General features: G+C 39.0%; 1 protein-coding gene across 7 annotated transcripts in view; it reads right to left on the reverse strand.

Moving 5' to 3' along the window:
• Positions 1 to 3,166: 3,166 nt before the first annotated feature.
• sox5 (SRY-box transcription factor 5) overlaps positions 3,167 to 12,489 on the reverse strand; it is a 97,066-nt gene continuing 87,743 nt past the window's right edge. For all 7 annotated transcript variants that reach the window (XM_040151398.1, XM_040151381.1, XM_040151418.1 and 4 more), the window contains exons 12-15: positions 9,787 to 9,889; positions 9,088 to 9,261; positions 7,727 to 7,943; positions 3,167 to 6,492 (exon numbers count right to left, since the gene is read on the reverse strand). In XM_040151398.1, the coding sequence (XP_040007332.1) occupies positions 6,195 to 6,492; positions 7,727 to 7,943; positions 9,088 to 9,261; positions 9,787 to 9,889 (792 nt within the window). In that variant the 3' untranslated portion in view covers positions 3,167 to 6,194. The remainder of the gene's footprint in view (positions 6,493 to 7,726; positions 7,944 to 9,087; positions 9,262 to 9,786; positions 9,890 to 12,489) is intronic.

Genomic DNA, 12,489 nt, shown 5'->3' on the forward strand with positions numbered 1-12,489 from the left:
AGGGGCGTCGAGCCAGTTTCCCAGTTTTGATCGGGGATCGGCCCGCGGGCCCCACTGTTCCGCTGCGTGCCACGCCTGTCCCTCACACACCGCCACTCTCAGATCTGCCACATTAGGGTCGTCGCTCAAGCAGTGACGGCACTTTGTGATTGTTTGTCTCATGTCACGCTGATTACTTTGCTCATTGAAACCTGACTGAAGGAAGTGGATGAAGTTGTGGTGAGGAAGTCACACCCGATAATGAGGCTAACATCCGCTTGGTCATTGGCCACATCTTCGTAAACCCTCGTAATCATATCAAGGCTTCTCTTCATGTCGAGTCAACCCTTCTCCCCTCCAGAAACTACAGATGCCAGATACAACTGATTGAACATCATTTTTGATGTTTGTATCTAAAGATACAAGGCCTGAGAAGTGCTGTTATGTGATTATGTGATATGTGCTACATGTGAATTGTCACATAATAATCCTACATGTAAAACTACTCACACTTAAATCACAGAAAATAAAGTAGCTGGGTGGCCATCTGCCATAATATATGTATATATATATATATTTAATGTACCATGTGCTTGCATATCTGTATTTTATTTTGCATCTCAGCATTGTGTTTCTTTATTTTTACGGTTTGAAATGCAGACACATTCTGATATGGTATTATTTAATGGACTCTTAATGCATCAGCCACCAAATATTAATGGCCAGCCTCCTCTCACTTTTTTAGCATCAGGTTGAAAATGAGAAAGGACTGATGAAATATTTGAAATATTTTGCAGCTCAATTTTATGGGACTTTTATGATCGTCTTCTCCTGTTTTAATGATGCTGCAGTTTCTGTATACATTAGTATGTTAGACAGGGGATTAGAAAGGCTGCAAGAATCAGAGATGAAAGAATAAGACAAAGTGGTACCAGATAAACATGTATTTGTAATAATATGTGGTTTTTGGGCTTGAATTTATATTTAATTGTAGACTTTTTTGCATCCTGTTTGCTACTACTTAAAAAATATTATATCTTCAAAAAACTATCTAGTTTCTTAGGCTTTCATTTTTTTAATATAAATATATATATAGGCTGTTTTTTTCATTTTTAATTTTTTTTTTAATTTTAGCACATCACAACCTGAGTACTGATTAATATCAGTCCACCAGTGTGGTGCTATTCCCGTTTCGAATTAATTCACAAAGGATTCTCTTCATCAATAAAAAATATAAATAACATGTTGCAATACAGTCAAATGTAATTCTAGTATCATGGCTCATGTTTCTTTTTTTAATTCCACTCTGGAGCTCTACAGTATCCTGTGTGTGTGTGTGTGTGTGTGTGTGTGTAGTCCCACTTCCTGCATTGTGAACTCACGCAGTATAAATGTAGTTATATATTATATCTAACAGGCCTGTTGGCCCTGGCTGCTCTGCTGCACTCAGCTCTCTAGCTGCTCTTGTCTCTGTATAATCCCTCCTCCTCATGAATACATTAACGCTGGAGCCTTAAACTCAGCTTAGCTGGCGGCTCAGCGTCACAGCACATCCTATTACCGACTTTAAATCATTAATGTGACATCGTTTTCACTCAATTTCCAAACACCCACGGTTGAAAGCTGCATATTTCACTGAGCTGGTGCAGAGAGAAGGCCACGTTCAAAGTCACACAGCGGAAAATACGCATGCGTATGTTGATACAAACATAAGTGCAAGTGATTCACACAAGTTTTTCTCTGAACAATACTGGATTTGCACAAGCAGAAAAAGTTAGAGCAAATTAATTCATACTGAAATTATGCACAAATGCGAACAGACAAATGTGAATATGTGCCCACAATAATAGTTTTCATTTTTTTGTCTGGACTATTGTTATGGAAATACACAGCAGATAATTGTGGTTTAAGCTGAGCTAACTCCTACAGTACACCTTAGGCTGTTAGTGTGTGTGTACAGTATATTTGTGTGAGTGTGTGATATAATCTGTGAGTCTAACCACCATTTGTTTCCTCCAGCATATCATATACTGCTGACAATAAAGGAAAAAGAAAAATCTGAATCCCCTTTCTGCTCCTCAACTATTCAAACGCAAACCTTTTCTCAGGTTTTTACCTCCAGGCTGTCACTGAAAAATTCACAACGCCCAGAGAACAACTAAGTCCTCCACTTACCGTAGGAGTTGTGGATCTGCCCCCAACGTGCCTCTTTATTGCATCGAAAGGGCTTTTTTGTGTGAGGTTATGGTAATTAGCAAATCACGTAAAGTCATCTCCTTGGAGTGCATTTAACTGTTTTTAAGTGCAGAGCGTCAGAACCAGGCGATGGGGGTTGATTCTGGAGCATACGGGGACAGATGGCGACAGCATATTAATGGGCGCACAGAGTGGGGTTTTGTGTTTTTAACCCTTAAAAGTGGAGGCATGAATATCCTCAACATCCTTAAGCGAGCATCATTAAAGATTTGCTTTTAAAGTGGTGACAGCAGCACAGGCACTTTGACAGAGCTCAGAGAAACAGTGAGAGGACATAGTATTTTTTGTTTTTGTGACTCTCACAAGCACACACACACACACACACACACACACATTTCATCACTCACCCCTCTCTCCTCTTCTGCCATGTCCCTTGTTGTTCTTAATTAGGTTATCAGGTTGCTAACGGGCCATGATTTGGCTCCACGCCTCCCAGCTGGCCCTCTGATTGGAGGGGCAAGAAGGTGGACTTAGCATAATTAACATGTTTTTATGGAGATGATTGAATTGTTCGGTGGCAAACGGGCAGTGCCACCGCTGTGATGGCTCACATTGTGTCACTGAGAGGAGGACAGAAGGGAATGTTGAAGACCTTTTGAGTCAAAAATAAAACAGATGAAAAACATCAAAATTGGATTTATATATATCACCTGTTCATAATGCCTTTAAAAAACAGATTTAACTCACTTCAGTGTAACAGTTTTTTTTTAATGCTTTGTGGTTTTATTAATTTTACATAAACAAACATGGGTCCATTCACTGTCCTCTTCATCAATTGCATTACTGCGAGTTTAGCTGTCTTTTTAAAAAAAACAAGATGGCAGTGTATATTTGTATGTTTATATGAATGTGTTGGAGGTGTAAAGCCACCGTGTAAATGTATGTGTGGAAGCAAAGAAGTGACCAGGACCAGCAGAAGTTTTACCGAACACATTGCTGTCTTTATTAGAGCCTTGTTTGGCAGTAATACTGAAAAAAAAGTGAACTTAGAACAGATGGTGGTGGCAGCCCACGGCTTTTTTTTTTTTTTCCTGTTTTTCATTATTTCTTTGATATTTTTCTTCATTTTTTTTGTGAGAGTACTGCAACTCCTGCTTTTCTGTGGCGTGGATAACATCAATAAAAGAGACAGTAAGGAGAGAAAAAAGAAATATACAACTTATATTACACTGTGTTATGAACAAAATATAAATCTATAACTCTATGTTATATTTACATAATTATCTTTCTTGATTTTTCAAGTCGAGATGGTAAGATATTTTTTTTATTTGTAATAATTCTTACTTTGTTTTGAACTCCACTCATGACATTGATTGTCTTAAATAATATCATCATCATCATCATCATTTTCATTGTCTTGATATGGGGACAGACCTTGCCAGCAGGGATGATTGACGTCTTTATACCCCCCCCCAACAAACACACATCCACCCACCCACCTGATACCCTAAAAATGGATCAATCCGATTAGCACCCCTCTCTCCAGCATCGGGTTGAACCATGGTGTGATAGCAGTGACTATACAGCAAAATTAAGACCCAGAGGTTCATTATGTGGCATGTAGTGAATATGTATAGCAAGAATGATTGTGGAAATCACTATGTGACAGCACACCTGAAGAGTAGTCATGGCTCCTGTCACATTGCGTGGAGCTAAAACAAAGCAAAGGGCTCCTGATGAGAAGTGACTTTAAAGATAATGTAGATATGCCTGGCCATCTGTCACAAGTACACACACACACACACACACACTGGAACACCACTGGTGGATCATGGTAAACACTGCTTTTCTATTATTTAAAAATCACTTCTATCACAAAAACGAAATATATGTACAGGATTTTAAATCTAGAATACTAGATTTCAAGAAACAGAAAAAGGACAGCATAGGATTTGTTTGGTTATCATAATAATCTCTTCATTCCAAATGTGTGTGTGTGTGTGTGTTTGTTAGTGATAGTGTTTGTGCATGTATATATGTGTGTGAGGATCCAAGCCAATGATGTTCCACTGTGTCTCAGTGAGGTGGCCAAATTAGTTAATGGGGATGGGACTCTTTGTTCACAGAAAACAATTTCCAAAAGTGATAAAACTGATTTCCAAAAAAAATGATAATAATAAAATAAAATAAAAAAGACAAAATAAAACAGAGGAAACTTCACATTATACATTATAATAACTATTACAAATAAAATTATAATAACAATTTTAAAAAATCATGTTCTTCTTTTTCTATGACTGCACAGAGTCTGAGTGCTTTTTAGAAATGGGTGTGGACATGAAAAGGTTATGTCTTCAGCTCGGAGGAGGGCTGGCATTGAATCTGTCAGTCTAGCTCACTGTCCTAACTCCGCCTGCCCACCCATCCGGAGGATTAATACAAAATGAACACGTCAAAAAAGGGAACAAAGAATGCAAAACAAAGAAAGGTAAAACGACAACTTTTGTTTAGATCTAAATACCTACAGCTAAATAGAATAATGTTTCATTGACTGTCATAGTTTCATATGGTCATAAAAACCCGATAAAGAGGAGAAAAATAAATTATACTGTACATAACTTACTAAACTTAGGAAACGCTGACCATTCTTATAATTATTGTTAATAATATTATTAGACTAGAGGCAGTTTGAAGAGAAATAATAAAATACAGTATTCAAATACAAACAGAAACACTGACTGGCTGACTTCACCTCGGCTCTGCCCTCTGGGGACAGCAGGACGACGTTGATTGGAGGGAGCTGGAAAACACAGAGGGACAGAACAATAGTTGTGTGTTTGTGTGTGAGTGTGTGTGGTACAGTAAACAACAGCAGCAGCATGGGTTGCCTGTCTTTCTGTATCCTGGACAACTAGGCTAGACAACTAGCTTCTTTTTCAAACTTAAAAAAAGAGCACACATGTGCAAACGTCCAGTAAATGAGTACACAGAACACACACCAACACACAATCATACTATGCTTCGAGCTGACTGATGTTCTGCCCTGGACGAGATAAAAGATAGAAGGGATGGAGCGAGAAGAAAACTGGTGGATTGTCTTGCAACACAGTGCTTTCGTTTCTGCTCTGTGATGCCAGAGAGACTCGCCTTTTTCCCCCTGAAAATCAAGTCAAAGTGGGATGTCCATGCTGCACTGGTCAGTCCTGGCTGGACCGTCCCATTGGATTCCAAATGGGGTGGAGTGGGCAGTCACAAGAACACAGAGAAAAAAGGGGGGAATTGCTGACAGCACACTGCAAGATCAAGAAAAAAGATATCTTTCTGTTAAAAATAAACATGTCTGATGTCTTTCAGGTGCTTTACAACAAATGGGGAAAAAAGAAATGTCTCTTTTTTTTCTATTATTATTCAAACTTGTAGCACAAAAACAACAAATCACATTCACAAGCCACTTATTGGCACCGTGTACCTGAGTGAGAATATTATAGAACCAAAGAAAAAAAGCTGTTTTTTTAAAAGTGTCTCTTAATAAACAGGTCCGCCATCTTAAAGTGTCATCTGTTGGCCTTTGACAGGTCCACTGTTTCGTTTTTAATTTTAAAATGTCTCCTTTTCTACAAACGGATCTAAAAGGTTGCTTTCTGATTGTGATTTTTACTTCTCCTCACTCGAGGCATTACTCTTGCAGTAGTACTTGAATATTCCTCAGCAAGCTTCAGAGTTGTCTCTGGTCATCTGTTCCTCCTAGACTCCAGTTTGTTTAACAGTCAGTGTGAGTGACAGGTCCTGTGCTTCAGTTGATTGATCAAATGCTGGTATCAGGACTCCAGTGGGAGGGGGTTTGGCTCTGTTAAACGAGTCCATCTTAGTCAGGAAGGGGAAACGGTGGCAGGAGATTGTGAGATTGAGACTCAAGGTGATTGGCAAAAGAGAAAGTTTTTTTCCTGATTAGTGGGTTTGGGATTTTCAGGGGTTAACCAGCTGTGACTGGCTTACAAGTAGGTGGCTCTCGCGCTGTCCTATTGGTTGATATGGTTCTCATTATCACTGGTGTAATCAGCCTCTTCGTCCTCGTAGTCAAAGTCGTCGTACACGTCACCGTTGCTGTCATCCAGCCGTAGCTCCTCCTCCTTGATGCATGGCTCGTTCCCCTTCAGGCTGGGCATGTGGGGGTTCTGGTGATGGTTGGCGTTGGGTTCGGGGCTGCTGGACATGCTTGAATGCTCCGAGGGCATTTGGGGGGAGGGCATTCCCGCCATGGACAGGGCACCTGGGTAGACCACGCCTGCTGAGGACAGGGGCAGCTGGCCCTGCTGCCTGTAACGCATACAAAGGGAAAAGTATTTCAGTGCATGAAAGGCAGCATTCAAGCTCTGGTGACAGTTTCAAACTACATTTCAATGATAAATGCTAAAATGCCTCTCTGAGCAGTGGTTCCTTACCTTTTCGTCTGCTGACCCCCTAAAGGAATTACACATTTTGGGAAATAAACTTTTTCACTTTCTTGCTGATAGTTAGAATAGATGATTGATATCACTCTCATGTCTTTAAGGTACACTTCAGTTTTTGTATGAATTGAATAAACAAGATATAAAATGTCCGGTAAGTGTTTTTTTTTAACCTTCGGACAGAGCCAGGCTAGCTCTTTGCCCCTGTTTGCAGTCTATATGCTAAGCTAAGACAACCAAAACCTGTAGCTTCATATTTACTGTACAAACAGGAAAGTGATATCAATCTCCAAAAATGTCTGACTTTTCCTTAAAAGTGTTTAAAAATGTACTTGTGATCCCTCAAAACTTCTGGTGATTTGTTCTACCAAAGAGTTTTTGTTTTCTTTGAATCCCTTTTAGATATCTGAAATTTAAAATAATCAAGTAAATCAAAAAAAAAGTAAAGTTTAAAGGAAGGTCTGACAAAAGTAACATAATTTTGTGCAACAGGAATATGTTTTTTCTGCTTTCCTACAATATCCTCTTAATCATCTCAACACCTCTCATATTTATCTTGTGGTTCCTTGTAGGTGTCCCAACCCTGAGGTTGGGAACCATTGTCCTTGAGCTTTGATCAGATAGCATGGCTTATACAACAACATCTACTACATCGAGAAAGATTTATACACGGTAAATTTATGAAAGATTTTTTACAGAAAATGTTTTGCTCCTTAACGCATACAAAGTAAAACCAAACAATTATCACACTTTAAAAATGAGAATTATCAGAAAAAAGAAATGAATTAAATTACAGAATTTAACCTGAAAAATCAATTGTAGAGAAGTGGTTGATGTTGATTTGTTGCAAATATACATTCAAGAAAATTATTATTATTATTTAAACCTGAGATATCCACCATGAGCTGTGGTGCCTGTTCTAACAAAAAATAAAAATAAAATAAATTTAAATAAAGTAAAACTAAAAATTCCATTTATGTGCTAATTATAACAAATATGAAATACAAAATTCCACTAAACATAAAAACTATTTCCTACCTTATGACAATTGCTTCTATTAAGGCCCTGTTTCTAAGCAACACACATGAAAAAAGTCCCCTTACCCCACACTGAAATATTGTCTCATTTCCTGTCTGCGGGACCTCATGATGGCCTTGTACTCGCCAATACGCAGCTTCTTGCCGTCCACCAGACAGGTGCGCTTGGGCCGTGGCTTGTACTTGTAGTCTGGGTATTTTTCCAGATGCTGCTTGCTGAGGCGAGCCTGCTCCTCGTAGTAGGGCTGCTTCTCCAGATTGGTCATGGCTTTCCAGCGTGAGCCTGGACAGAGAAGGGAAAACACTGTTAATGTGATAATGACCTGTTTCAGTTATGTACTGTATCTTTTTGGAAAATGGCTCCAAAGAGCTTTACAGAAGAGTAGAAAAAGACAGATAAAACTGACAAGTGTAATGAAAGCACAGTATGAAAAATAACAGCAAAGCAGTAAACATAAAAATTATTCACAGGGGAGGGTTCTGATCAAGATGATAAAAATCTGTTTGAAGGAGTAGTTTAAATTTAGCATGTACGTTGGTGTTGATATCATTCATTTGACAGCATTTAAACTCACACATCCACAGACACACAGATAACGGTGGAAGTTTTACCCGGAAAGGGAAAACAAGGTCAACGAGGAGAGCAGTGAGCACAACAGGTACTCATCTAAACTAATGAGGACTTCACTTAGCCTGCTGTACTTCTCTCTCTGAGCTCATGTCTGCTCATAGATTTTGACTACTATCAGTCCACTGCATGTCTGTGTGTGTGTGTGTGTGTGTGTGTGTGTGTGTGTGTGTGTGTGTGTGTGTGTGTGTGTGTGTGTGTGTGTGTGTGTGCATGCGTCCGTGTGGGTGTAATCTTGAGCATGTCTTCCCCTGTGTGTTTCATATCTGGTCTCAATTTGCACTTGACTACTGTATGTTTAATGGGGAAAAGCTGTCAGCACTTGGCTGTTCTCTCTCTCTGTCTTTCTCTGTTCTGTTCTGAGATCTGTTAGCAATCGAGAGAGAGGGAGAGAGAAAGAGAGAAAGAGAGAGAGACAGAGAGAGGAGGCTTATTAAAACCAGATTTCCCTGTGTTATAAAACGCTTAGGAGCTCTTTAAAATGTCAGGGCTGATCCCGGCGGTCCGGGGGAAATGTCAGGCGGCCTTGCGCTGCTTGTTTAATGCATAATGAATTATATCATCATTTGTCGGAGCTGTGCTCTCCCCAGCCATTCATTAACAGCAGCTTACACGATGCCACAGCTTGTAAGGAAATCATTGCGAGTTTGTCTTTGTGTGTGTTGGAAAAAGTGGAAATATAACCCGCAGTACTAGCATCTTCCTTTTGCTTGGGTTGTACATATGAAGTGGTTGGTTAGGAGACAAGTGTGGGGCAAAGGGTACAGTTTGTGTGTGTGGGCAGGCGTGTGCATTTTACCGAGGATCTTGCTGATGTTTGAGTTGTGCATGTCGGGGAAGGCTTGGAGAATCTTTCTCCTCTCGTCCTTGGCCCAGACCATGAAGGCGTTCATCGGCCGTTTGATGTGCGGCTCGTTGCTGCCACGACCACGAGACTCCCGAAATATTCTGGAGTCTGACACGCTTGGGGAGCCTGAGGGGGAGACAGAGGTGGTTCAGGAGGGGAAGGTAGGAGGAATTGTGTTAGGAGAGGCAGACATAAGTCAAATAAACTAAAAAGCAATACACAGTGAATTAGGTGGTTTACAAGACATTTTCATTACATTCGATCAAGTGAAAAACAATTATGTTCAAATATTTTAATTTTTAGATAAACTGAAACATTAGGTTAAGACTAAGAAAATTCTGCTGCTTCTTAATCTTAATAAACCATATAAAAACCCATTCAGTTATATGAAAAACGCATTGTCACAAAGTTGAAAACGATACACGGTTTTCACAGGACACCGACATACAGTAAATTATTATATATCCTCATAACTCATATGTTGTTGATGTGTACACCCATACAGAAATGTGTTAGTGGTGAGAGGTATTGAAATTAAGCTCCTAAATGTAAGAAGAATCTATATATATATATAGCAGTTTTTAAAAAATCACAAATTTTTAGTCACCTAAATGACTCCATGCATGAGTGTATGTCCTTGTTAGCCCCTACCATCAGAGTCTCCACTCATGGTGAAGTCCAGCATGGCATGGCTGAACTTGTCCTCTGCCTGCTGCTTCAGTTGTTGACTGAGACTCTCCAAGGCAGCCTTGTCCTAAACACACAAAAAGTTTTCAGTTGCAGCTGGTCAGCGAGTGAGTCAGTGACTGTGAATATATGAATGAATTAAACCTGTAGTGTAGTGAATTAGACCTGTAGTGATGCTGAAAAAGTGTCTCTTTTCATATCATATCATATCATATATCATATCATATCATATCATATCGTATCATATCATTCTTGTGGCTGACTTTAAATAGATTTAATGACTCTTTATCTCTGATATTGTTTATTTCAGAGTTACAGCAAAAAAACAGAAACTGCTTTATGTAACAAAAATCAGTTTTAAAAAATCCATACAAATCAAATTAGATGTTCGTTGGCCTAAAGCCAGTCAGTCTACAAGAAAATCTGTTTTCAAGATGTAAAAGTCCTTTAACACAAGCAACCAATTAATTAAGGGATCGCTGCCTTATTTGACTTATATGTGCAATAAATCAGTTAATAATATTGTATTTGTTAATGGAGCCAAACACAGAGAAAGCAGACAAATAACAGCAGCAATTTTAGACAGTTTGTGTTTTGGTTCATCTCCACGTCAGTCTGTGGAAATGTTAATGTCAACATCAAATTGTTAGAGTGCTGTATGCCTGCATGCTTGAACACACATATGTGTGTATGTTTGCATGTGCAAGAATGTTGATTATATTTAGTCCTATTTGGATGTTTACTGTTTTGTGTATACTATATGTGTGTGTGCATGTGTGTGTTTGTTTAGCGAATCCTGGCAGCCACCTGCGAGAGTGGAGTGCCATGGCTTGCCTCTCTCTTGCAGAGGCCCCTGAGGGTCAACGCATTAGAGAGAGAGAGAACGAGAGAGTGCAGCCCGGATGAGAGTGAGGCCATGCCGCACGGCCCCCTGGGTATTTATTACAACCAATAAAAGGCTGATTTACTGAGCATTTACATGCTTAATGCAAGCAGCCGGCACACTCTGCACTAGAACCTGGCTGTCGACGAACACACACATTCATGAACAAAAACACACGCACACACACACACACACACACACATACACACACTGCAGTGTTCCAGCGCCAGCATTTTACAGTTTAATTATACGATTAGGAGTGGGACCCAAAACACTGTCGTCTTCTAAAACAACCTTCCAAAAAGTGTCCCTCTCCATTTACATGTGACCCTGGCTTGCTGGCTGACTCGATAGAGGGAGGGCAGAATGATAATGAAATGCATTTTCTCTGTTTTCAGTCCAACAGAGTTTAATTGTTAGAGATAATTTTCCCCCCAGATTAGAATAACTATGGCTAAAAAAGACAGGGTGGGAGAGGGAGAATAAAAGCCAGAGGCATACTGTGGAAAATAAAAAAAAAATTTTTACAAGCCATTTAAAAAGTATTTAAAAGAATTTATTATTTTTTAATAAATAAACAACAATTTGCCATTGGGTAGGAATGATTTAGTCATTTAGTACATAAATCAGAAATATCTTTTGAGGAATTTTCCTCATTTTACACAAATGATCAGCCTTATTCAAACTTTATGTCAGGAAAAAAAAGCATAAAAGTTTTAGTTTTATATTTTGACATTAAATGTGCTGTTACAAGGACTTTATGCAACGTGTTTGTGTGTGTGAGGCAGAGACAGAGATGATCGGGGAGACAGAGTGGATGACAGCCTAGTCTGACATTAAGCTCCAGTACAGTACATGAGAAAAGTGGATTGAATGGCTGACACTGGAAGCCAAGGCACAAAGTAGCAACAAGACTAATCCTCTGGGTCTGTCAGAGATGACACTGTCGTATCTGAACACCAAGAGCTCGCTGGCTTCACACTTGCGCAGCCCAAAGCCAAATGGCCGAGGAAACGGGAGTCAGCGAGAGCGCGGGGCTTTGGAAGATGAGAAAGAGTCATGGTTGCTCCAAAAAAGTGTTTTAAAAATTCAGGACTGTAAATTAAAAAAGGTCTCCATTTTGATAGCTTGAAGTGTGTTTAATACTTCTCTAGAAAAATACAAAACATCTATTTATATTCTCAATTTTACATGAAAAATTACATTTCCTAAAAAAATTTTAAATTCTTAATGTTTCATTGTAAAAACCATTATAAATGGTAAGAAACTAATTAGGAAAAGTTACAATGACAGGAAAACCTTACTTTTTCAATTTATCTCACTGAATTACTATATGATAACATACACCAATTTAATAGGAAATTACAAAAATAGTGTAATAAAATTATTTCTAATATTTTATGATCCCTGCAGTGACAAAACCCGACTAAAAACCTCCATCTAATGCAATGAAGGTGTAACAAACACAAATATTATATTCATTTATGTTCCCTCTCTTCCCGGCTATATTTATCAAACTCCCTAACTTCATTTAGATTAAATCTAATTGGCTATTAGACTGAAGCCTTCTAAAGCTGTCTAAATGTGTACAATAAACCTGGGTTGAAAACAGAGTGTGGGTTTGACTGTTTGAAATACATCAAATGAAAGAATAAAAAAAGGGGCAAAGAGAAAGAGACAGATAGAGCTGTTGAATGTCAGTGGTACAGATGCTTCAAGCACATTGTTACTCTGTATGTATGTGTGTGTGTGTGTGTGTGTGTGTGTATTTGTGCGCATGCACC

Source organism: Xiphias gladius, chromosome 2 (assembly GCF_016859285.1).
Source record: "Xiphias gladius isolate SHS-SW01 ecotype Sanya breed wild chromosome 2, ASM1685928v1, whole genome shotgun sequence".
NCBI lineage: Eukaryota > Metazoa > Chordata > Actinopteri > Istiophoriformes > Xiphiidae > Xiphias > Xiphias gladius.